The 26,534-nt window shown below is 47.7% G+C and overlaps 1 protein-coding gene across 13 annotated transcripts in view; it reads right to left on the reverse strand.

The window, feature by feature from the left end:
* Positions 1–26,534, reverse strand: part of LOC122366826 (voltage-dependent calcium channel type A subunit alpha-1-like) — a 78,193-nt gene that overhangs the window by 50,217 nt on the left and 1,442 nt on the right. For 12 of the 13 annotated variants that reach the window (XM_043339434.1, XM_043339432.1, XM_043339436.1 and 9 more), the window contains exons 2-9: positions 16,299–16,499; positions 10,895–11,000; positions 10,466–10,605; positions 5,376–5,482; positions 3,803–3,958; positions 3,533–3,589; positions 2,963–3,114; positions 921–1,024 (exon numbers count right to left, since the gene is read on the reverse strand). In XM_043339434.1, coding sequence (XP_043195369.1) covers positions 921–1,024; positions 2,963–3,114; positions 3,533–3,589; positions 3,803–3,958; positions 5,376–5,482; positions 10,466–10,605; positions 10,895–11,000; positions 16,299–16,411 — 935 coding nt within the window. In that variant the 5' untranslated portion in view covers positions 16,412–16,499. Of the gene's footprint in view, positions 1–144; positions 277–920; positions 1,025–2,962; positions 3,115–3,532; positions 3,590–3,802; positions 3,959–5,375; positions 5,483–10,465; positions 10,606–10,894; positions 11,001–16,298; positions 16,500–26,534 lie in introns of those variants that run through there. The other variant, XM_043339443.1, reaches the window with a different exon arrangement.

The raw sequence follows: 26,534 nt of genomic DNA on the forward strand, positions 1-26,534 counted from the left end.
GTCGGTCGCCGGGGAGGGGCGCAGCAGCTGACTGGCACGGACGGCACAGAGCGGCGGCCAGTGCCGAGATATACGCTACGGACCGGGCTGAGCTACGGCACCAGACAGACAGTTCAGGCCGGGCGCCGCCGACACCGTCATCACCTGCTTTACAGATCCAGTCGCAGTAACCGGTAAACGCCTCGGCTACCAGCTTTCGCTCGCGCATCTTTCGGAACTGCTCTTTCCTCTCAACCCGAACCCTCTCGTTGGAAAACTCACTGGTGGATTAAACATCGGTTACACAACACGGTCTAGAGGGAAAATAAACAATAATGGTTTTGTATAAAACTTAACTCCGTGGAGTGAATATCTGAAAAGAGCACAATATTCACATATTCACATATGTGAATTTATGGCACATCTGTTCCTAAGCGAGGCAGTCGACTGGTCTTAAAACTCATCAAACATCCTTACCCCAGCCAAACCCCCTACCTCTACCCCTGCTGTCTCTACCCCATCCCTCGCTCTGTCGAGAACCCCGCGGGCACGGCGCGGCGGTCGGGCAAGAAATCAGCCGGGGGCACGCGCTCGGCCGGCGTCGTCTATTCTTGGCTGCAGTGCCGGCACCGGTTCTGGGCCGCGCCGGGCCGGCGGCCGGCCGCGTCTGATCGATGTGCGACCGGTGGCGCCATTGAAGCCCGCCCGCGACACTGGCAGTGCCGGAGGGGCCATCGGGGGAGGGGGGGGGTCCACCCCCGCTGACGTCGACCACAAGACCCGTCTGAGCCGACCCAGCCCGCGTCCATCGGACCGCATTAGAGCGCATACCGCGAGCGGCCAACAGAGCCAGCCAATCGGCGACCAGCATCCGCGGTCAGCTGGTCGCTGATTGGCTGCCGTTTCCCGGGCGGTTTCCGCCGGCGAGAAATGGTACTTACCCACTCAGCACGCCCAGAACCAAATTGAGCATAAAAAACGAGCCCAGTATGATCAGAGGCACGAAGTAGATAACGTTGAACTTGCTTCCAATGGCGTCATTGGTCTGGAACGAAAACAATCGGAGATTAACCCGCGCACCGACGGGGGGGGGGGGCGGATATCCGCCCCCCCCTGAGGTTTTTCGCGGATAGCGGGAAAACCGCGGCGCGTAGCGCCGCGAAATTTGGTATGACTATTCTCTCATCAATTTTACACATGGTGTGCAAGTTTGAACCTCCTAACTTTTAAGGTCAGGTCACCAGGTCACTTTGAATGACCCAACCTCAAGTCACTTTTTTGCAACTTTGTCACCGTGCCAGAGCTACAGTAGATGTCGGAGGCCTTTGAAAGTCGCAGGATGTTATTAGGTCATTAGTAGCTACAATTTGTATATCTCGGAATTTTGATGTCGGTGACCTAAGGTCAGGTCAATTTCGCGACCTCCCCATTATAAGTCAATGGGGGAAAAATCAACTCCCTGTTTTTACCACTAAAACGGGTCGGAATGGCCCCATATACCATACATGACTTCACATACGATCAACCTTCACTACCTTGAGGTCTGTTTTGCTGTTGGGCAGCTGTAAGGTCATGTGACGTCATCAAAGGTCACCAAAGGTTTTTTGCCAATAACTCCTTACAGGAACAAGATACAGCCGCGCGGATGGTCTCATTGTGTTCAGCTCGTCAAGACGCATCGAATGATATACATGATGACCTCGAGGTCACGTGACCTGAGGTCAACCTTTGACCTTGATCTTTCGAGGTCAACATATATATCATTCGATGCGAATTGACGAGAGGATCACGATGATGCCCTTAGTTTGTTCCTATCTTGACTACTTCGAAAGTTATTCGAGAAAAACCCTCTCCATATCTAGCGCCGCCATTTTGACTTTTTCGACCCCTGTGACGTCATCTTTGACCTGACCTGAAAATGACCTTAGTAAAAATTGTAGACCTTGTCCGTGCGTATCCGATGCCGTTTACCGCTTGTCGCTATCTTGCTTCGTTCTCGAGATCTCAGGGGGGGGCGGTCATCCGCCCCCCCCCCGTCGGTACTAAGTTGGCGCAGACCCCCGTCGGTGCGCGGGTTAAAAAAGCATCAATAAATTGATTCGCATCTTGTCGACTTGACGGTGCTTTCGTAAAATCAGACGATGCTTTGTGAGACGTAATGCAGGCTAAATGTTTGCTGCATGTTTGTAGTATGAGCTTTAGTGGATTGTATGACGTTTTCCATTGAGGAATAGGTGTGGTTAACCCACGAGCCGCTGGGGGGGGGGGGGGGGCATAAAGTTGCCCCCCTTTACGTTTTGTGGAATATCTCCGAAACCTGATGAGCTACGAACGTGAAACTTGGCATAGCTTCAAATGAATACCTAATCAATGTTTGAAGAAAGTTTGGTGGTTTTAGCACCTAAGATGACGTCACAGTGACGTCATAAAGTTTTGTCATTTTCCGATATGGACCGTTTCTGATGACGCTGAGCATGAAACTCAACTGTAAATGAACTAGACAGCACCTGTTGTCATCCTAAAGCATCTAAGTACACTTCCATCTAGTTCCTAACCAATAATCAGCCCTTTATATTCGGTCCCGTATATCTGATGTATCGTGAGGAAACTGAGAGTCGCAAATCTATAATTTAACTTATGACGTCACTGTGACGTCATTTCAAATGGGATCGACACCAAATTTGGACACAACCTCGGCTAGGTATTCAAGAAGATGTGTGCAAAGTTTCGCTTCTCTATCTCTTCGCGTTGCGACGATATCGCCGCGGAAGTAAAGGGGGGGGGCAACTATATGCCCCCCCCCAGCGGCCGGCGGGTGGCGCGGAGGCCCAGCGGCCGCCGGGTTAAAATGGATATGCTACATACATTATGTATATTCCCCACTCACCCAATAGAGTATGGACGTCCACCCCCACTCACCCAGTAGAGTATGGACGTCCACCCCCACTCACCCAGTAGAGTATGGACGTCCACCCCCACTCACCCAGTAGAGTATGGACGTCCAGCCCTCCATGGTGATGCACTGGAACACGGTGAGCATGGCGAAGCCGATGTTGTCGAACGAGGTGATGCCATAGTTGGGGCCCACCCAGCCCTCCAGACACATTGACACCGATTCGTTACACCGGTAGCCCCCTGTCGGAGAGGGGCGGGACGGTCATCCACTGCAGACGCTGCTAAAACCGACGGGAGTCGCGCGGCACTGAGGGAATCCGCAGCGGGCAGACACTCACTCACAAGGACCGAGAAACGCACATTGATAACCGTGGACATCGCTAGTGGAGAAAGTTCATGTTGGTGGAGAGTGGAGACGTCTGGTATACTTCATAGTACACGATAATCATGGCAGCTAGGTATTACCGGGCCTTACGTTATTCAGTCTACAAATAAATGATAAAAAATTGAGTTCTTATAGGTACAGCTCCTTCAACGAATGCGTATAAAGATGCCACGCACGGTCAAAATAGCTTCATTTTGGGATCTCGCTTTGATGCACCAACAGCAGATGTGGTATGTGTGGTGATTGGAAAAATGACGGTCATTCAACACTTACCCCATGCATTGGACATATCACAAGGAGTTGGCGAGTCCCCCTCCGTCTTAAATTTACCTGAAAACGGGACACAATCATCAGCGTGAGTCTAATCAATACAATGAGCCACTTGAATTTGATCAAGTTGAGAGTCAAGAGGTTAGTATGATGCAAACAAAACATTCCCCTCTTGTGAACATATAGAGGTTCTTAGCAGTTTTTGCCTATAATTAGTTCCATATCTATATGCATGTGATTTTCATTGTTTTTACCGTAGCACATCTGACTCACTGAAATCCTTCAAATCATAGCAGGTCTTGTGAAGCGCGCCAAAGTAGAACTCCAGCCCGATGATGGCGAATATGACGATGGCGAACAACACCAGCATGCCGATTTGTAACAAAGGCGCCATCGCCTTGATGATGGACTTCAGCACCACCTGAAGACCTGGGAACAGCGTATAGAGCGTTCAGTGTGCGTCAAACAGACGGAATACATACACGTTACCCTGCCGCTGGGGCTTGCTAGAGACAGTCTGCAGTGCAAATATGTCCTACAACTATTGATTGCGTTATGTTTTACGTGTTTTGCGTAGACTAATTATATAAATACACAGGCACAAACTGCCACCTTATTGAAACAAATCTTACTTTTTCGATAAATTATGGCGACACCGTAGCAAAACTAACCCAAGCTATTTGGCCCTATATGCTCCTTACGCACATCCAGACTAAATAATGACTAACATGAAGTATTCTAAGCTCTTGTCTAACATCAGAAGCGTTTGCAAAGATATGCAATGTTTTTGCTAATAAATTCAGATCCATGGGACTGGCTCATCACAGTTTTTCGCCATGCTTTAAAAATCATCAGCAGAGAATCTCGAAACGCATTTGTTTTTATGCGTTCAAACGCGTGCGGGCGCCAGCGCACATAAGCGGTATTCATCAAATTGTCATAGCAACCTGCCACCAACAGCGCCAGCGGCGGCGGCGGCAGCGGCAGCGGCGGCGCCGTACCAGCTATATTGATCGCCGGACTGGGCGGTCGCTCGCTCAGCTGGCCGGCAGCGGTCGGCCGCCCCGGGCCATCCCCCCCCCCACTGACCCCCCCCCCCCCCGGGAGACTGTCAACCGGCTGACCGGAGGCACTCGAACCCACCAGCGGCAGAGGCGTGAAGGGGCATCGGAATGAATTAGACGTGCTGGTTTCTGTCGTTACTCTGCTAGGCAGATGGACACTTACAGCCCTATTGTGATTCATTCTCTGTGTTTCAAAATGCTGCAGGTGTTTTGAATTATATTGAATATGTTTGCATAATGGGTGCAAGAAAGGTGGAAAAGTGAGCCTTTCGCTTCATTAACTGAAACTTATCAAACGAGATGTAGCAGTGCCTGATCCGACATTGAACACAAACAATCTGCATCGTCCAAAACATTTTGAATTAAATTCTGCCATCTCCGGAGTTGTAATGAAAACTGATGAGTTTGAGTTTGGTTTGCTGACTAAAATGTTAGTATATCATACCTGAATCATGCCAACTCTGCCGCTGCCTCTTTCTTTCCTGAATAGTGAATTCCTAAGAGTTGAACTGGTTTCCCCAAGTTAGATACTATTAGGTGCACTATAGATGACCCTCGGCGAGTGCAGGCTCGGTGCAGCGAGGCGTGCCCTTCCTAGGCTGTTGTCCAGGCGGCCCAGGCGCTATAAGAGCCCGGACTCGCCGACTTGACCTACCTCTGAGAGCAGTGCTGCCGGGTCCGACAGAAGACGTCCCCCGGCAGGTCACACACGGGTCACGGACCATCTGACTGACCGGGGAGAACACGGGTAACACTACGGGGTCACTGGGCCAGCTACTTACTAGGAATTCCGTTCACTAGCTTAAGCGGTCGCAGGACACGAATGGCCCTGAGCGTCCTGAAGTCGACACCGGCCGTGAGTCTCTCATCTGCTAGTATTGTGACCAGTCTGAAAGCAGAGGGGTCGCTAGTCACCCTAGTGGCCGCTAACACTGCCGGACTCCACGGGGACTAGAAGATCGGCTAGGCCTAGGCGCTATATGGTGTCTAGGTCTGGCGCTAAAAATATCCGGCGCTATAGTAAGGCTGAAAACTAGAATAAAGTCAGGGTCTAAAATGTGTCAGTCTCGTTGTTGCATACCTTCTTACAGCTCGAGCAGCTGCAAGCCTCTTGCAGGTAAAATCCTTGGTCAGTCAGTTGTGATAAAGCTCAACATTTCACTTTTCCTCCAAGTTGTCGACGTTCATGAAAGCCCCGAATGCCAAAATTGTCCTATTCAAGCACCCTTTTACGTGTTTTTATCTAACCATCACTTTACAATGCATTATATTTTTGTGGTACGTACCATCATACCAATCGCATGATATGTTTCAAGTTTTACGAGATATTAGCGATCGGTCGACATTATTTTTTTCAATGTCGTTTTTTAGAATTTGTGATTCAGGCTCCACTCGAAATCCGAGAACATCCGCTGCTTATGATAACTTCTGTTTTTTTTTTTATCTTTCGTGGTGCCCCTTTTCTACCGAGACTAGATAATGGAACCATGTTTTCTTTATCGTGCCTCTGCTCCTTGCACTTAATGCAACGATAAATGATTTCCTGCTGCCTCTCCAAGTCTTCCATCTCTCCTACAAAGACGACCCCAGCCTATTTTGACAAAAATACGAAGCAAAATCATGGCATAAATAGCTCAAAATCAGTATGCGTTGTTTTAATGCGATCAGAGCATGCTCGATGAAAAGTTAATAATGAATTGTTGATATAAAAGTAAGTTATGGCACAGAAAATGTTGAAATATTGAGACGGAAATAATAATATAGGAAACTTACCAATCGTGTATATTATGGGGGTAGTATTTTATTCAGTTTTGATACGTCAACAAATTGCGCACATAGGTATTGCCTATCATAAACTTTGCAGCGCAGAGCTAACACACATTCAACTCCCTTTCTATTCTATGCTCTATCAGCTATCATTTTGCACCTGGTTCACTAAAATTACAGTAAGCATTATGAGGCCCTAAAATGGAGGGATCTAGAACATTACCACTGGCTTGCTGGGTCTGATTATGGCTGGGTACCTATAGCTAAGTGCTGGTATCGTTGGAAGCAGCTATCTGACGTGGCTATCCCTACAGGCTATCCTAGTGCCGTCACCTCAGACACTTACTAGGCACCCGTGACACGAGCTTTAAAGGCCTCAGCACCCGGAACGAGCGCAGCATACGAAAGTCTACTTCAATCCGATTTTCCACGAACATGGTCACGGTGCTGCCGGTCAGGGGCGGACCACGGGCCGCGGTCAGAACGGGCGCGGCACTCCCCGCGCGCTCCCCACCCCGCAGCGGTCAGATCGTACACGTGCACGTGCAACTGGCACGAGACCGGTTGGCACGAGGCGGCCGGCGGTGCATGCAGCACGTGCAGCCAGCTGCAGCCGGGCCGGGAGGCTGGAGCCAGCCTCCCGATCGCCCGTTTGCTCTCTCGCTCTGCGCCTGGCTCTTTGGCCCTCATGAGCGGGTCTGTGGCCGGTCGAGTGCGCACTCACTTGGCACCCGAGAGACCAGTTTTAGCGGGCGCAGCACACGGAATGAGCGCAGCATCCGCAGGTCAACGTGGATGGCCTCCGACATAACCAGCGTTATCAGGCTGCCAGTGGGGCGCGGGGCGACACAGGTTACCTCTCATAGTGGCAAAACAATCACCAGCCCCTGCCCCCGCACTACAGGTGCCTAAAGGGGCAACATGGTTACCATGGGGCACCTCGCAAAGGCGCGACACAGTTATCAACGGGGAACCTAAATTTATCAAAGCATAAAACCCCTCCCATAGGATGAATCGGTTACCAACCGATACAGCACACCCCTTCCCGCCACTCCCCTCCCCTTCCCATCCAGTGCATGGGGTGGAGTGCATAGCATTTCAGACCGTCGCTAGTGTCGCACCCAAGTCATGAAATGTTGCAAATACACATAACAATCATATTCGTTATTGCACAATAGCCGAAAAAAAAACATAACAAATAAAATAAAGCAATCAAATATGACATGGTTTCAGAAAACATTGCATAAGACAGATTCCTTGGGTCTAAAAATAGCATGAAATAAAATTATTTTGGATGGCAATATTCGTTGGTTCAACAAAAAGATCAAAACACGCTAACTCATAAATAAATGAAGACGCCGGAAGGAAAATGTACAAAATATATTATGATTAGCGTTACTTATTTCTTTTAGATCATGACATGTGAGAATCGTATAACATTTAATCTATTCATGATGCTCACTTAACCCGCGACCTGGTGGGGGGGGGGGGGGGGCTATTTTTTGCCTCCCCTCCAGACTTTTCAATATATCTCCAGAACCGCTGCGCCGATCGTCACGAAACTTCCAGTAGGGGAGAGTGGGGTAATTTGGCCGGTGGTGTAAATTGGCCGCCCCCACCTGTACGAAAGCTGATAAAAGTGAATGAAATAACTTTAGTCTCTATTCATTTGTCATCGGCAGAACTAACTCGAGAACAAATGTCAAAGCTTTCCCCCTCTTAGTTTTATTCAAAATTGACAAAAGGTGAATTACGTTAGAAAATGGTAACTTTTACTTCCGTTTAAGAATTTGTATAACATGTAGTATTTGGGCTGTAAACGAATTCCAACATTATAGCGCCATTTTTGAGGATGTTCAGTGGTTCCAAGAGCAATTTCATCTAGTTCTGTACAGCCATGACGACTTTATAGACAAAAATTTTCAGAATGGCAACGTGGGGTTATTTGGCCGGGACTAGCGGGGCAACTTGGCCGGTGCGCTCAGAGTCACTATGCTGGGACGGCCGAGTTGTCATGGTCAATTATACCATAACGGACATAATTCATGACCAACTTTGACTACCTTGATGCCATATTTCCTATTGGACAGCTGTAAGGGCATGTGACGTCATCAAAGGTTACCTAACGCTTTTTTTGCTAATAAAAACTTACAGAAAAAAGATACAGCCGCGCAAGTGGTCTCATTGTGTTCAGCTCGTCAAGGCGCATCGAATAATATACATGATGACCTTGAACTCACGTAACCTTGAGGTCAAGCGACCTGAGGTAACGTGACCTGAAGCCAACCTTGACCTTGATCTTGACCTTGACCTTTCGAGGTCAACACATACATGTTTCTATGCGGAATGAGGAGAGAATTACGATGGTACTTTTAGTTTTGGCCTAACTTGATTACTTCAAAAGTTATTCGTAAAAAACTGTCATCGCATCTAGAGCCGCTATTTTGACTATTTTCGACCCCTGTGACGGCTGAGTCAACCTCCAAAATGCTTCAAATGCGTCGTAGGACACGCGTCGTTGCTGAATGTGAAGCTGACTCGCCTATAACCAAAACCATGGCCTTAACCTAACACCGGCCAAATTGCCCCACACCCCCGGCCAAATAACCCTGCTAGTGGGGCAATTTGGCCGCTTTGCAGACCTTTGTAATACGCCACAATTTCAATATAAGTAGTGACTCAATCATTTCAAGTTTACTATCCAAGAAAGTAAAATGTATGCCACACCTGTCAGCGTTGAGAAAATGCAGAAATGTGTTGTCGATTTTTAGTTACATCGTTTTCTAAAAAAAGCGGCCAAATTACCCCACTCTCCCCTACCCTCCCGGACATCAATTTTACACATTGTGACCAAAAATTTTTCCAAAGGCTATGATAGGTTGGCCGGAAATGACGTCAGAGTGACGTCATGTTCTGCCGTTTTCGACCCAAAAAAGGGTTTCGCGGGAAGAGCTGTCAGGCCTATAGCTTTGCAAATACAGAAAAATGATAAAGACATAAAAGCTGTAGATTGGACAGGGCTACAAAACTGTTATCTCGGATTTTTGAAATTTTTGGATTTTGACCCCTAAAAATCAAAAAATAGATTTTTCGGATATAATAATCAAAAAATCCAAAAAGTTTTTTGAATTTCGCAAAAACCGGAATATATGTGATAGTCCTTACCGCCTTCCATCCACATACCAAATTTGAGATTGATACCTCTTTTTTTTGGCGAAGTTATAGCGAAAAAAACTGTTCAAAATTGATGACGTCAAATTTTCATACTCAATTTTTAGCAATTCTAGACCCCGTAGCGCAAAACAAAGACCACCATTAGACTCCCCGTGACGAGCTGCATCGAATCAATACCCATTTTATGCAAAAATATCAACTTTAAAATTTGACCTTTTTTGGCCTGACCTTGACCTGACCTTGACCTGAACTTCACCAGAAAGTGACCTAAGCCGTACCTGATAGTCTTATAACCAACACCATTGAGTTGGAAATGAAAAATTGGCCATAAAACATGTATCACACAACCTTAGTAAAGTTGGGCTCATGTGACCTGACCTGTGACCCTTGGTGACCTGACCTGTGACCTGACCTGGTATTGCCAGTGACCTCTAATAGCAACATATCTACTAGGCAACTGACGCCCTACCGCTGATTCTCGACAAAATGCGTTTTCCTCGGTGTTATAGCGCATTCCCTAGAAGCCCCGTGAACGGTGAAACATTTCATCTTTGACCTGACCTGTGACGTCATCGGTGACCCCGAGGTCAATGAAATTTGGTTTCCTTCGACAAATTTGACAGGCCTTTCGAACGCCGTTTGAATTTTGCGGATCCGTCCAGTAGTTTCGGAGATACGAGGGGGGGGGGCAAAAAATAGCCCCCCCACCAGGTCGCGTTATAAACAGACCCCACCAGGGCGCGGGTTAACATCACACTTATTGCACATCGACTAATTATACACATGTGCAGCTTTAAAAAGGTATGCATCTTATGACTACAATTTAGTTTTCTTATGACATAAGTTCGATCCAATGAATGTAGGTGCCTGTTGCGTGTTAGTTACAGCGTGAGGGGGGAGATGCAGCATGCAGATGATGCGGCTCACTTACCCGGTAACTACTACTATGAAATCCATAATGTTCCAGATATTTCTAAGGTAGGCACCCTTGTGTAGCACAAATCCTAGCGCCATTATCTTCAACGACGCCTCCACACAGAAGATGCACAAAAATACAGTTTCAGTAGCCTCCTGCGGAACAAAAGAAGACATAGGTAGTTGGTGTCAGAATAGTCACCACACACGCGAAAAACGTTTGTTGATAGGTCAAGTCATCGCAAACGGTTAATAGCATCGGTTAGTTACTTGAAAATTACTTGGTTAAAATGTTAGCAACGGAATAAGACGCATCTGCAATTCAAATATCTACATATGTATCTACAATTGTCTTTACAACTGGCTCAACGGCTCGGTCCGAGTCATGGAGCGTGGTTTTCCCACCCCACCCCACCCCTCCAGCCAGACATGACGAGTAACTGACCAGTTTGATGGCGAGCATCGTCTTGTCGCCCTCTGGCAGGTGCTCCTCGAGAGCGAGCACCACGCAGTTGGCGATGATGGTCATCAAAACTGCCGTCTCAAACGGAGTGCAGCGGCAAAACGTTAAGGAAATGAACATGACATACCGCGAGGTCAGTCTTACATCACTAATAAAGACGAGCTCACGGGGCGAAATCAGTTAAATCAAAACGACATACTCGTAGAGGGAGGTCACACTACAGCACAAATATCAGGGACGCATTTGCTAGGCGAAACCAGTCAGACGGACTCACGTGAGGGTTGGATTAGTTAACCCGCGCCCTGGTGGGGTCTGTTTATAACGCGACCTGGTGGGGGGGGGGCTATTTTTTGCCCCCCTCGTATCTCCGAAACTACTGGACGGATCCGCAAAATTCAAACGGCGTTCGAAAGGCCTGTCAAATTTGTCAAGGGAAACCAAATTTCATTGACCTCGGGGTCACCGATGACGTCACAGGTCAGGTCAAAGATGAAATGTTTCACCGTTCACGGGGCTTCTAGGGAATGCGCTATAACACCGAGGAAAACGCATTTTGTCGAGAATCAGCGGTAGGGCGTCAGTTGCCTAGTAGATATGTTGTTATTAGATGTCACTGGCAATACCAGGTCAGGTCACAGGTCAGGTCACCAAGGGTCACAGGTCAGGTCACATGAGCCCAACTTTACTAAGGTTGTGTGATACATGTTTTATGGCCAATTTTTCATTTCCAACTCAATGGTGTTGGTTATAAGACTATCAGGTACGGCTTAGGTCACTTTCTGGTGAAGTTCAGGTCAAGGTCAGGTCAAGGTCAGGCCAAAAAAGGTCAAATTTTAAAGTTGATATTTTTGCATAAAATGGGTATTGATTCGATGCGGCTCGTCACGGGGAGTCTAATGGTGGTCTTTGTTTTGCGCTACGGGGTCTAGAATTGCTAAAAATTGAGTATGAAAATTTGACGTCATCAATTTTGAACAGTTTTTTTCGCTATAACTTCGCCAAAAAAAAAGAGGTATCAATCTCAAATTTGGTATGTGGATGGAAGGCGGTAAGGACTATCACGTATATTCCGGTTTTTGCGAAATTCAAAAAACTTTTTGGATTTTTCGATTATTATATCCGAAAAATCTATTTTTTTATTTTTGGGGGTCAAAATCCAAAAATTTCAAAAATCCGAGATAACAGTTTTGTAGCCCTGTCCAATCTACAGCTTTTATGTCTTTATCATTTTTCTGTATTTGCAAAGCTATAGGCCTGACAGCTCTTCCCGCGAAACCCTTTTTTGGGTCGAAAACGGCAGAACATGACGTCACTCTGACGTCATTTCCGGCCAACCTATCATAGCCTTTGGAAAAATTTTTGGTCACAATGTGTAAAATTGATGTCCGGGAGGGTACTGGAAGTTTCGTGACGATCGGCGCAGCGGTTCTGGAGATATATCGAAAAGTCTGGAGGGGGGGGGGCAAAAAATAGCCCCCCCCCCACCAGGTCGCGGGTTAAAAAATACATATGAAGTTGAAAACAGCTTTGCCTTCTAGTCGAGAAATGTATGCATGGAATTAGTCAACGCATCACAAGAAGTATAGTTGGCACATAATCCAAACGTTTGCCGTGTTTACGCTGGCATCTCCACTTTTATAACCTTGACTTGAAACTTTAAATTAAATGATTTTTTCTTCATAATAAAGTGTGATGCATGATATACCCGTTGCAAAGCCCATCTCTGAAATGATATCACCCACAATGCACTAAGTAATTTAGCGCCGTGAACAGGCCTTCACCAGCATTCGACATGGCGCCACTGCTACGCCATTTCCTTTCATTCGGCCCCTTCCGTGACGCCAGTATGTCGCCAATTGCGGAGGGTCTGGCGCCAGCCTCTGACTCAGGTGGCAGCCCTGTTTACGGCGCCGCCGCCGGACCTGGGGAGGGAGTGTGTGTGACCCGGTGGCCTAGTTTGGACGTCCTCGGCCGTCGAGGGGCGCCGCCGTCGGCCGGACCGGCACGCAGTCGGCGGCGGCGGCGGCGGCGGCGGCGGCGGCGGCGGCGGCGGCGGCGGCGGCGGCGGCGCTGGCCCTATCGATTGCACCAAGTCAGCGGAGGAAGCGGACGGTTACCGCGCGGCGTCGGCGCTCTGCCCGAGAGGCGGTCCTGCACAGAGACCGGCCCGGCCCAGCGCGGCCCGACGCCGGCCCCAGGGGTGGACTTGGTATGTACCAGGCCAGGGTCGGCCAGGGACTGATTCAGAGACCGAGCAATTCTGGTTACCATCACTTAGAGCAAGACAACAGAATAATAAATGATGGCTTCTATCATTCAAGTGCATATATTCACTGTCCAATTTGTAACACAGTACCAGCCATGCAAATCTGGTTATCACTATAGGCAGCCCCCAGTCTTTCACTCTGGATAGGTAGGCTGTACCGCACCACAGCCAAGCAATGCGGTGCAGTCTATCTCAGCGTCTACAAGGGGCCATAGCGCGAAGTTAGGCCCGAGACCGATAAAGCACAAAGACCAAATACGGGGCGGAGCTCTGGAGCTTGATCTGAGCTTTTTTCATCAGGCTGACAAGAAGACACAAAGCGTATTGTCCTTTTCACAGCGACTAGCGTACAGGAGGTCAAGCGAACCCACTCCACCAGCCGTTTGACCTGTGATTGAGCTATGGCTTCCCTAAAGAATAGGGGGGGGGGGGGGCGGGGGGGGGGTTGCTCGTGACGAGTCGAAGCCAATGCGACTCAGTCTATGCCCTAGGTTATCGTTGACCTACTATGTAGACCAGGTCAGTGAACATGTCAATGACAACTCTTATGAAAATGAGGATACGAAAGGTCTTTTGAAAAAGGCGTTTGCAGTGGTAATTTGGGGGTTATTTCGAATAACAAATGTTTTGTTCGAAATGTCCAGTTTCTGCATTTGGAGCGGTACAGTTGAGGCCAGGCCAAACATCCGTCCTGACCTGTTTTGATTATTCTGATCAATCAGAATAATAAAAAGCCAACGACCTTGACCTGAACTTCAAGTGATCTTGATACCATCATACTCAAGGAAAACAAATCATCGCACATGCTGACACGTTTCTAATCGCAAAGTGTCGGGGATCGCTCAGGCAACGCGTGTTAAAACGTATCGAATCGCATTTCTAACCCGGGAATAAAGTTTTTAGGGGGGGGGGTAGCGGTACTAGCCAAATTTTCAGGGTATGCATAAAACTAAGCGAGTAGTGAATTCGGGGCCACCCTCAATCTTTTTTCCTTGCGAGAGGACTAAAATAAAAAGTCCAGACAGAGTCCAGCCCAACCCCCATAAGCGCAAGGTTTAATTTAGCTTGCCGATAGGGTATTCTTATGAAATGATCAAAATTTAGCATGCATGCATAGCTTCGTATGCAAAACAATTTAATGAATTTTTTGAATGAATGGTAGAGCTGGACGCATTTCCGGGGAAATAAATGTCACCGATGAAAGAAGTCATAATGCAACCGATAAAAGCTGCCATTCATTCTCGGGAAGCGTGTCGCCGTGTCTGCAGCTCGGCGGCCCGGAGAAGGAACTGCCCCGTTCCGATGACGCGGTCCGATGACGTCACGCGGCTGGCCGGAGGTGGCGGCAGGCCTCCGCCCATTGATCGGCCGACCAACTGGAGCAGAGACCGGCCGACCGGCCGCCGCGGACCGGCCGGCCGGCGACCCCAGCGGACCGAGACGCGGCGCGTGGCACACAGAGGGTCGCACGAGCGGCCGCTGGCGCCAGACCGCGCCACAGGACACGCAGAGGGTCGGGAGACCAGTCTCCAGCCTCAGACAGTGGCACTCGACACACAAAGGCGCGAAGAGGGAGAGAGGGAGGGAGGTGGAGGTGAAGGTTAGAAACTGAAAGTAGGAAAGACAGGTACGACTCCTAATGACCAGATAACATAAATTACTATGCCCAGGAAGCCAAATGCAGCAAAACCAATACAGATAATTGTATTTAATCAAACAAAGAAGCGAACTGAAAATACGCAAAATCAAAAGTGTTCAAATAATGAGCCATCTAAACATCTAATACTTAGACGACAGCGGAGAAATCGGAAGGAAGAAAGCAGTGAAATAATTGGCAGTGCAGATTAGATGGAAGCAGAAGAGAATTAAGTTTAAAAAGTAAGGAAACCAGGAGAACCATAAAGAGGGGAAAGAGGGGGGAAGACAAGAAGGGGAAACGGAAGAAATGAAAAAGAAGAAATAAAGTAGCATATAAGGGAAGAGAGAAAGAGAGGAGAGAAAGACAGAGGACCTCAGCTCTGCAGGCGGCTGATTCTGAATCGTCATCTAGCGCTGTATAATAATGCCAAACGCTCGATAACTCCTTTGGGACGCTTACTCAATTCAGGAACAACTGAGCTTGTCCACTGTGCTTGCATTGTTAGCACTGTTCTGTCCTCACGTATCTGAGAACTGCGCGAATGAAAAAAAAAAACAAGACAAAACGAGCTTGGAATAAAGCAACAAGGCTCAGTTGAATATGTCGAATACCAGGTCAAGGGAAGGACTAAGTCAACCAGAAGCGACTGGGACATGAACTGTACGGAAAGCATGTCTGAAAACACGCTCGATATTGCCTCTGAGAACATGAGCATAGGAAGTTTGGATTATACCAGACACATTACTGGAAGGAATTGTTCCATTGGATTTGATTGAACTTATGGAACTAGCTTTTATATAAAAAAAACGTACAAGTAACGACAAGACCTTGACACGCAGCTGGCATACAGAATCGATGCATCTCATAGCATGTGTGACAGTATGTGTCAAGCTTACTTTTCCGGAACCATTTTCATTACTTTACTTTTGATGCCTTTAATTAATGAGCTCCAACAGACCGTAGGCCGGGCTGTGCTTCGGGCTGGGCTGGACTGGATCCTCAAATATGAAGAATCAACGGGCTGTACAGTCCACAGCAGAAGTAATGTGGGGTTTCGGTCATGGGTATGTTCTGCTTCTGAAGCTTAGGAATGATTGACCAGACTACAATGAAACTTTGAATGTAGCTTATATGTATCGTCACCCTTGCAGCTGCAACTTTAGCTATTGACATCTTCTTTTCGATCACTCCGCATTAAAAAATCGCCAGTCAAAGCCAACCGTTGAAATTGGTAAAACCCTACATTACTTTAGCGGTGGGCTGTACGTGTAATTGCATAGTTAGCAAAACAGTGCTAACTATGCAATTACAGTGGACAAGCTCAGTTATTCCTGAACGGGCCGGGCCAGGACACATGTTTCCAACCAGGGACGGGCCAGGGACATTTGTTTCCAACCTACTCAAATTAAAAGAAACATAAACCACACACACACATATCACAAAACAACTAATGATTCAACGACGCTGCATAAAAAGGATATGGCCACTCAATGATGAATTTGGTGTATCTTCTGATTGGATTCGTCTCGCTGAAGATGAACAGCGAGGTGGGCCGTCGGCCGTCCTGCGACGGCGCCGCGCTCTTCTTGGCCATGGCGGAGTAGCTGTAGGTCCGGTGCGCCGCCGGGTCGGCGCCGCTGGCTGCCGCCTCTCGCGCGCGGGCCTCCTGAGCTGCCGCTAGCCTGCGGAGAAGAGCGAGAACCAGTCAGAGCGGAGCACGAGCCAGAGGCGTCAGTCACAAGGAGGAGACACACACCCTAGTGTAGACGTACGGAACACACAGGGGAGGGGAGCACGCTGGTCTTTGCTGTGGATTATAAGTTGCTAGTCTGCAAATATTGGTATGAAAATTGAGAACCAAGAAGACCAACCATCACAATATGCATCACACAGTTAACACAAATCCACAAGCTGGAATGCACTGCCGGCAGGTAGACAACCAGAGCTGGTGGTTTCCCAGCCGCTGCGGCCTGGGGAGCTTCTGAGCTGAGCGACGCCAGCCGAGACTGCCTGCGCTGGTAGGCTGACCCGCAGCACTCCCGTGCCTGGCGGAACAGGCCGGTCTAATCTGAAACCGCTCCCTGCTGTTATGCTGTTCCATCGAAGTTTCATTTGACCATGTTTCATTTTTGCAGAGTTTCATTGACAATTGTAAGTAAAATGTTATAGTTCTAACCAAAAATTATAATTCATTAACTATCAAATGATACTGTTAGTCGAAACAGTCGTCTTTACATCGTGAGACAATCGTATCTCAACCTAAATCTTCATCAATGATCGCGGTTTCCTGCTGGCCAAGCTGACGGTCTGCCCACCCAGGAAACTGCGGAGCGTGGCTCTCATAGATGCATGTCCCTCAAGGGCTAAGTGAGGGCCTGAGGACTGCGGCTGTTCCACGCGGGGTACTCCCGTCCACACGATATTCGGCGCGCCACCCGGTAGTAGAATTCCCCATCAAAAATGTTGTAAATGCCACATGGAAAGCATCCAAAACTATCTCTCCAATCATATGTCCCTCAAAACTTACATAACATCCATATCTGGCGTACAATAGTCTGTGACACCACCTGTAGGTTCTGAATCAGATACTGCGCTGCTGGTGCGTGGCCGTCGCCAGGAGCGCACGGTGGACACAGTCGCCCGACTCGGCGGCCACAGCTGGCGCACCATTGGGACGGCCACGTGCGCCACAAGTGTGCTGCTTACTCGATGATTGCGGCCGAAACGCGCGCCTGTCGACCCGGTCCGACATGGGAATTAACCCCTGGAGGGAGGTGACTGCCCGTCGACTGGGCCCGGCCGGTCCGGCGGCTCGCGCGCCACGCTGCGATGTGTCAGTCAATACATATAGGAATTCTGACTACAACGGAACGGTTAGAGCAGCCCCACCACCATGATCACTGATCAGGTCAATCTGGCCACTAAGGACGGGTCAGATCAGGTCAAATAGTACGGGTAAATGTGAGCCCTCCCTTGGCCTGCGACGGCTCAGGGTCCAAATGATTTCGACCATCAATAAATAAATCAACCGTGTCCTTCAAGCTTCCTTATTCAGTGCTGTCCTTAAATTCTTTATCATTGGTTCGTTTTGACAGCATTTACATAAACGTCATGGACATAGCGCTGCTTATGTAATCCACTTGGTGGGTAGGGGCGGTCAGCTGGCAGCGCGCTAAATCTGTCCCCAAATCGATATGTGTTCTGCCAGAGGCTGCGGAATGCGGCATTTAACCCCACGTCCTGTTGCTAATCACTAAGCCTATGTTGAGCTGCCCCGGCGACAAGTATTGCGTAATGAACTGACCTCCAGCGCTGTGATGTCAGATTTGTGAAGCCCGTTTATTCATAGCGTCTCTAGCTTCATGACTGACGTACATGTTACATATATTTATGAGAAAATATAAATACGATAAAATAAATTCAACATCTATTTCCCAAGGTTTCGCTCCCTTTCAGCCAAGTTATATACAGTCGTCCTCAAAATTATTCATACCCTTGTTAATTTACGACATATTTTGCTTTTTTGATGAAAAGAAAACATTTTGTCGAGCTTATTTATGTTTTATATATGACCAACAGGGGAATGAATAACAGCAACATACAACTGACAAAATATTCAGTTTCAGGTCTGTTTTATTCATGAATCTTTGAAAACACTCATGTTCGAAAATATTCATACCCTTGGTTTTCAGAGTTCAGTGTCTTTCTTCAGTAGTCGGTAGCATATCCTTTGTTCCTTATTACTGCTTCTAGTCGGTTCCTGTAGGTGCTCACAAGCTTGCCACACGTTTCCTGTGGGATTTTGGCCCATTCTTCCCTGGCGAAAGCCTCCAGCTGGGTCAGGCTAGTCGGTTTCCTGGCCGTCACTCGGGTCTTCAAGTCCCGCCATAGATTATCTATGGGATTCAGATCAGGACTCTGACTAGGCCACTCGAGGACGCTGATATCATTGTCCTCGAACCATTCCTTGACTACTTTAGCCGTGTGTTTGGGATCATTGTCTTGCTGGAACTTCCAGTTGTTGCCTAGTTCCAGCTTCTCTGCAGATTCCTTCAGGTTTTCGTCCAGAATTTGGATATAGTCCTCCTTTCTCATGGTGCCCTGGATCCTGACGAGGTTTTCTGTGCCGCGGGAAGAGAAGCATCCCCACAACATGATGTTTCCGCCACCGTGCTTGACGGTTGGCACCGTGTTCTTGGGATTGTAGGCCTCTCCTTTACTCCTCCAAACATATGCAGCATCCACGTGCCCAAACAACTCCAACTTCGTCTCATCAGACCACAGGATGTTTGCCCAGAAGTTGGAATCTTGCTGCATATTGCCTCTAGCAAAGGCCAGGCGAGCCTTGCTAGAGGCAATACGCAGCAAGATTCCAACTTCTGGGCAAACATCCTGTGGTCTGATGAGACGAAGTTGGAGTTGTTTGGGTGCACATGGATGCTACATATGTTTGGAGGAGTAAAGGAGAGGCCTACAATCCCAAGAACACGGTGCCAACCGTCAAGCACGGTGGCGGAAACATCATGTTGTGGGGATGTTCTCTTCCCGCGGCACAGGAAACCTCGTCAGGATCCAGGGCACCATGAGAAAGGAGGACTATATCCAAATTCTGGACGAAAACCTGAAGGAATCTGCAGAGAAGCTGGAACTCGGCAACAACTGGAAGTTCCAGCAAGACAATGATCCCAAACACAAGGCTAAAGAAGTCAAGGAATGGTTCGAGGACAATGATATCAGCGTCCTCGAGTGGTCTAGTCAGAGTCCTGATCTGAATCCCATAGAGAATCTATGGCGGGACTTGAAGACCCGAGTGACGGCCAGGAAACCGACTAGCCTGACCCAGCTGGAGGCTTTCGCCAGGGAAGAATGGGCCAAAATCCCACAGGAAACGTGTGGCAAGCTTGTGAGCACCTACAGGAACCGACTAGAAGCAGTAATAAGGAACAAAGGATATGCTATCGACTACTGAAGAAAGACACTGAACTCTGAAAACCAAGGGTATGAATATTTTTGAACATGAGTGTTTTCAAAGATTCATGAATAAAACAGACCTGAAACTGAATATTTTGTCAAGTTGTATGTTGCTGTTATTCATTCCCCTGTTGGTCATATATAAATCATAAATAAGCTCGACAAAATGTTTTCTTTTCACCAAAAAAGCAAAATATGTCGTAAATTAACAAGGGTATGAATAATTTTGAGGACGACTGTAGGTCAGATAGGCAGGCTTAATGGCGCTGTACTTCGCATCCCGTACCGACACCCACACCACCCCGCCCCCCCACCCCTCCCCCCCCTCCTGGCCGCCCTATTCCGCCTCCAACCCGCCCTCGTCCGGCGCCCGAGCCGCCGTCAGTCTGTGACGTCACACCATCACCCCGTGACGTCACAGCGCTAGCTGACGACGCGGTGAGTCAGCTGACGGGGCGCCCGGTCACGGCCGACGGCGTCACACAGCATTTCCGGCTACGTCACGGGATGACTTTCTCTCCCCTCACCTCCGCCCCTTCCGGATCTGGTGGGCCGCCGAATTATACAGAGACACTCGACGTTCCGGACCGGCCTTCCGATGATGCAATCACGACTGGCTGACGTCACAGTCGGCCCATCACGCGCTGCTCTGACGCGCCAGCACCTACACTCTCAACTGCAGCGATGTTGCCGAATCGGCCCATACAAAATATCATGGATGGTGTTCCCATTATGCCGGACTGCGCGCACCGCTGCTGTTAGCCATGCTAGCACGGCTCTCAGGCTCTCTGACTTCCAACACTGTATCCTCGTTCCATTCCAATGCCAGTCAGCGGTGGCACACATACACAGCCGGTGTTTCGTCCTTTATGGCGCGTTAGTGGCTATGCGATGCCCGCTCTGGACAGGTCTTGGTCCTAAATCACAACAGTGGTGCTTGGAATGGTTTACTTTCACTAACCACAGCTATGAATTATAACTGTTGTCGTTTGTAAGCCACATAGCACGACCACCGCCACTCGTGCTCCAACATTTAAGCGCACGATGTATGGATAGCAGACGAGTCGCCTGCCTCTCGGCCTGGTCTTGATCTGACTCGGTCGCTGTTCCCCGCTGGCTTTGTTGGGGAGCCTCTCTTCCGGGAGACGCTGGGTCACCGGGGTGCAACTGCGCGTGCTTCGGTGAATCGGCACGCGTTTCCAATTAAGTGTTGGTCGGAACCGCCTGTCTGTCGCGGCTAGCGCTATTACACGGCACGCTCAGTTTGCATTGATCGCCAAATGTCCGGTGGATATACGGTGGCCATCAATATCTCACAAGGCGCGCTCGGCGGTCTATAAATAATCACCGCCCGAGGCACTCGCTGCATCGACCGCACACATATGAGACTCACTGCCGGTGGTCGACCTTCCAGAGCCCTCTGTGCGTACCAGTGGCAAATGCCGCATACATGTGCTTCAGAGGTCAGCTGTAAGACATACGAGCAAGTACAAGCATCTCCACGGCCCTCCATGCCCCCTGCTGCGCCCCGAATACCCAGCGTCACAGAACGACACCGAACATCAGAGCATCAGAGGTCATAGGGTCAACTCCGGAGCCGGGGCCATGATCTTCCGGGGCTTCCCGCGTCTTCCATCCCACCCCGCCCAGTTCATGTCAATGGCTGTAGGACAGGTAGAGTAAAATGCTTATCTTACATTGCTTATCTAGATGAAAATTTAAATTACAAAATTGATGTCGATGACCAAGGGCACGGATTATATAGTCTACGACATATATATTCCGTGCCAAGGGTCAGGTCAACTTTGCGATCAGTCCTCATTATAAGTAAATGGTAGAAAATTGGCATGCACCCCTTTTGGACAAGTGTCCTTCTAAACACTCCCAAACATTGATTTATAGGTAAAAATGACACATCGAATCGGAACGTTGCACCCGTGACTCCCCTGTGTGCCCCTGAGGTCATCTCAGGTCATGTCATGAAAGGTCCCAAACAGTTTTTTCGCTATATAACTTTTTTAGAAAGAGGTGCTAGAGCGGTAAAAACACCTCAGATGTTTTCAGCCCGACGATACGGATCGACTTATATCCAGCCCTCTCCGGTTAGGTCATGACCTTGACATGGGGTCAACTTTTCCTTCAAAATGGCCGTTCAAGGTCAAATTATAATTTATTCCACGCATCTTGACGAGAGGAACACGATGCTGGCAAAAGTAGCGTCGTGACTCCCACGAGTCAAAAGTAACTACAGAAAAGAAACGTTTTTCGTGAAATGGCTACTTTTTTAGTTTTTTACCCTCTAAACGCTAAAACTCTAAACGTTGATCTGAGCTCAAATCTGAGGGCTGTTAGCGAAAGAGCGCTGAAAGAGCTATCGAATGCGCTTTTCCGCGGCGCTATAGGTCTATTGGTTTCCGAGCTATGCGCCGGTGTTTCGAAAATTGTTGAAATAGACCAACTTTGACCTTTGACGAGCTCTGGTGACCTGACCTTTGACCTAACCTATAAAATGACTTAAGTGTTTCCATCATTATTTTTGACGTTCTTTTGAATGCCGCTTACCACGTGCTGCTACGGGCCCAGTAGCCGATTCAGACAGGGGGATGACCCCCCACCCCCAGCATGCCACGGAAAACCCAGGCCACCAGCACGGCTCGGGTTAAAAATAAAAGACGACGTGAAAGACATCGGTTTTAAGAAGAAACATTCAGTACCTTCGTCTTGAAACATTTTACGCCTATCCTAAAAACTGCATGACTTGGACCCAAATGCACAACCACGTTAACCATCTAAGAATAATGCAATGATAGAATTGCGACTCGAAGCATATCATTATTAGAAGGATGAAGAATAACCTGTTGCTCATTTCTATCAGAAATAGAAAAAATAAACCATTTTTTGGTTTATTTTTTCTATTTCTGATACAAATGAGCAACAGGTTATTCTTCATCCTTCTAATAATCTTATTAACCCGCGAGTTGGTGGGGGGGGGGGCGTTAAACGCCCCCACTTTTTTTCGCTGGGCCATAGCATAAAAACGGCGCGCCGCAGGCGCGCCAAATTTTGAGTACCTGTAGGAAATTGATTGAAGTTTATTGTGACAAAGTTTCAAAAAAAATCGGTCGGAAAACTTTTGAGATATCGCGGTTTTAGTGACGTCATGAATTTTGAGTTTTCGACCAAAAACGGCATATGTTCAAAAAATCATATAAAATCACAGAATAGACATACAGATGTGCCGTAAACGTCATTAGACTGCAAATACCACGAACAATCAAATGGCTATCTTCGATTATTGATTATCGTTCCGCATTTTCCAAAATCTCGAACTGAATCTCGGCAATTTATCGTGACTACTTCACGACCATGATACATGCATTTCTTAAATTCAACTTTTTGAGCCAAACACGTACACATATGATAAAATGAATGCCACCATCGTGTTCTACGCCCCAAATTACCAATAAAACATGTGTCACAGGCTGCGAATATCAGTTTTGATTTTCGGGGATATGTGCCTACCCGGTTGACCTGACCTTGACCCTGACCTTTGCTTGACTGACCCCTACATGGATCTGACACTCTTGTAGGCCTTATATGATGGATTGTGCACCGTTTTGACAGAGTTTATGACGAGAGGCGCCCATTGCGAAGTCCTGAAGTCCATGCTACTGAAAGCCCGATTTCAGGTGTTTGACCTTACCTTGACCCGACCTGTGTCCTCAAAATTCAGCTTTAAAGTACTCATCTGAAGCGTCTTGTCGCGTTCTTTCGTTTGCCGCCTCGTGCGTTTCGCTGCGCCTATTGGTTCTCGAGTTATCGGCTAGGGGCGTTTCAGCCCCCCCCCCCACGCGGTGGGTGGCGAAATACCCCAGCAACTGCCGGGTTAACAGTGCTCAGCACAACGTTCAAATACCTGAAATCGACGCATATCGGCACAAATCATCTGGTGACTAGAAATGTGGCAAACATGTGAAATGATGTTCGTCCCATTGAATAGTGTGAGTGTCAACATTATGAAATGATTAGGACAAGTTGCTGAATTTATTGAAGTGAATGATCCTACTGGGTCTAGCGTGACCCTCTCTCGCCAGTTACTAGCTGGCTGTATGTAGGCAGGGCTCTGTATACCAATGTAAGAACTAAATACAAGGATCAAAGTATGTGGAGCTCCCCGGCCGCGAACACGCCGCCACCGAGTTACGAGACGGATGCCGTATCCACTTAGGCGACACATTTTTGTGTGCGTTACCTGACTACTCTGAACCATTTTGGTTGCATACCGACAATAAGGTCAAATAATAAGATAGACGAAGGAAACTCCACGCAAAAATGATCTCGGATGTTTTTTTATGTGTAGAAACCTTATATGTTAGCTGATCTGCTTAGTGGCTTTTCTTAGAATGTCCTTGTGTCTTTATGTTATGTCTTTATGAGCAACAAACATATCGCTATTCTACCAATAAGTTCGTCGCCCGGCTAAATGAACAACGGCCATCACTGTTCCATCATTTAGCTCTGCGCAATGTATATGCATGAATTCGATAAACCATAAATCCATCGACAATCCGAATGAGATCAAGCAAGCTGTAGCCGGACCAGGATATTATCCAATAATGGGAACGGCAGCAGGGGTGGGAGGGATGACACGATCTGTTCCCGCATTACAATTTGCTTGCGGGTTTCCCCAGGAATAGCGCGGCGAACGCGGCCCTTGATTTGTTTGCGTGGCGCACTGCGCGTCGTGGCCAGTGATTCGGCGCTGAGATATCTGACACGTGGGCTATGCCAAAGGAAGGAGAGAGTAGGTGACAGAATAGATGATATTTATGATTATGTTATTATCCAAATGATTTGCCAATATGTTACTGACTTGTTACGTTACTGATTTAACCATTTATTTGCTTTATTTCTCATAATTTTGGCTGTGATAATCTATGCTTTATATGAATGAGCGTCATATTTGTATCAATTATCGTTTTTATGGACTGATTGTTATTTATGTGTATTTTTCAGTTATTACGTACATCAAAGAGGCGACAATAGATAAATCCTATCAAACGAATCTTTTGCCTGCCGTAACACGATCCCCTAACGTTTCGCTCCTGACTGGCAGAAAACCTGGGCTGAAAGGGTGTTGGCTGTCACGAAAATAAAAGCATGTTTAGTCCCAAAATGAACACTCCGTTATCAGTCTCACTTGAAGCCAAGCAAACACATACCGGGTGGCCCAAAAAAAAAACGTTCCCAACTTTGGAGGCCTATATCTCAAATTGGAGTGCAAATAACGAGCCAAAATTTTCATCAAGTTTGCATCACTTCTTTGCGCATTGGCATGCCAAATTGTAACACTGTACCATCATTTTCAAGCCAGCAATCTTATGTTGAATCAAGTAAGATGTTTTTGCTTTTTTTGCCGATGTTGAACGGAAGTGATGATGGGCTTAGACGTACCTACTACGTTAGAAAGAGATAGAAAAATAGAACACGTGAATGAAACCAGCACGTATGTTGTTATTTTAAATATTTTTTTTATCCCACTTATGTGCCAAATATTCAAATAATGAGCCAAAATGGTGTTATATGGATGCCATTCGTTTCAACGCTAAGTCCTGTTTCGAGCAGAAGGAGTGGCACGGTGCATGGGTTACTGCTCATCGCCCTCCCTTCAAGAAGATCAAACAGTAAATCGACCGAATAAAGAAAAAAGCTAGACATAATGTATCACCCTGAGGCCTGAGCCATCAATGAGTCTAGTTGCCAGTAGCAGTCATGGCTGCAGGCCGTGGTGCCGAGATGGAAGTGGCCCGTTCACTCACATTTTTTAGTAAACATCTGAGCAAAAAAGTAATTTTTACATGGCATGTTAGAAACACGAACCGTTTAACCCTCGCACGACCAGGCCATTTCTCATAACACGAACGACCAGGGGGGGGGGGGGGTTGTTACGACCCCCCCCCCCCTGGCGTTTCGAAACGGAAGGTCGTAGAGCTTAGCGGAAAAAACCAACGGATTGCTCTCAACGAGATCTCGCGATTGGTGATTGGTGGTATATTTTTTGGTCCTAGGTCAACATTTGACCTACTTTTGACCGGTCAAAGGTCAAATTTTCGGAAAAATAGACTTTTTCAAATTTTTCGTGGCGATTGCGGCAAAACGGTGGGAGATATCGACTTGAAACCTTCACTATCGTGTTCCTTGATCAATTCTCTATCGTTTGGTATGTATTTCGTTTCCCTAGCTCTAAAAATGGCGCGTTGGGAGCGCCGGAAGTCGGCAAGGTCACAGTCGGCGGCAGAAATTCGAAAAATCAAAATTTAAATTTTTGAAATCTGATTGTATTTTTGGATTTGGGATGTCCATTTGCTCCTTATAGAAGCTAATATTGCTGCATATTCCCATTGAGGTGACAAGAATTAGCAAAATAGTGGTTCGGGCGCTTTTCAAAAATAGTACCGGACGCTGTTCCTCTTGTGACGTCATAGCTCCGTGACCTGACCTGACCCGGTCAAGTTTCTTATACCATATGATAGCCAATACTTGCCCCAACATGCATGGGAAGTTTCATCACGATCCATCAACCGATGTCCGTACCACCGGCAGGAAACCTCGGGCGTTGGCACTCAGTTTGTGAAAATCCGGCCGGAGGCTGTTCCCTTTGTGACGTCATAACTCCGTGACCTGACATGACCCGGTCAAATTTTTTTTTATCAAAAGATGCGCAAGGTTTGCCCCATAAGGTACCC

This window comes from Amphibalanus amphitrite, unplaced genomic scaffold (assembly GCF_019059575.1).
Source record: "Amphibalanus amphitrite isolate SeventyFive unplaced genomic scaffold, NRLGWU_Aamphi_draft 000833F_arrow, whole genome shotgun sequence".
NCBI lineage: Eukaryota > Metazoa > Arthropoda > Thecostraca > Balanomorpha > Balanidae > Amphibalanus > Amphibalanus amphitrite.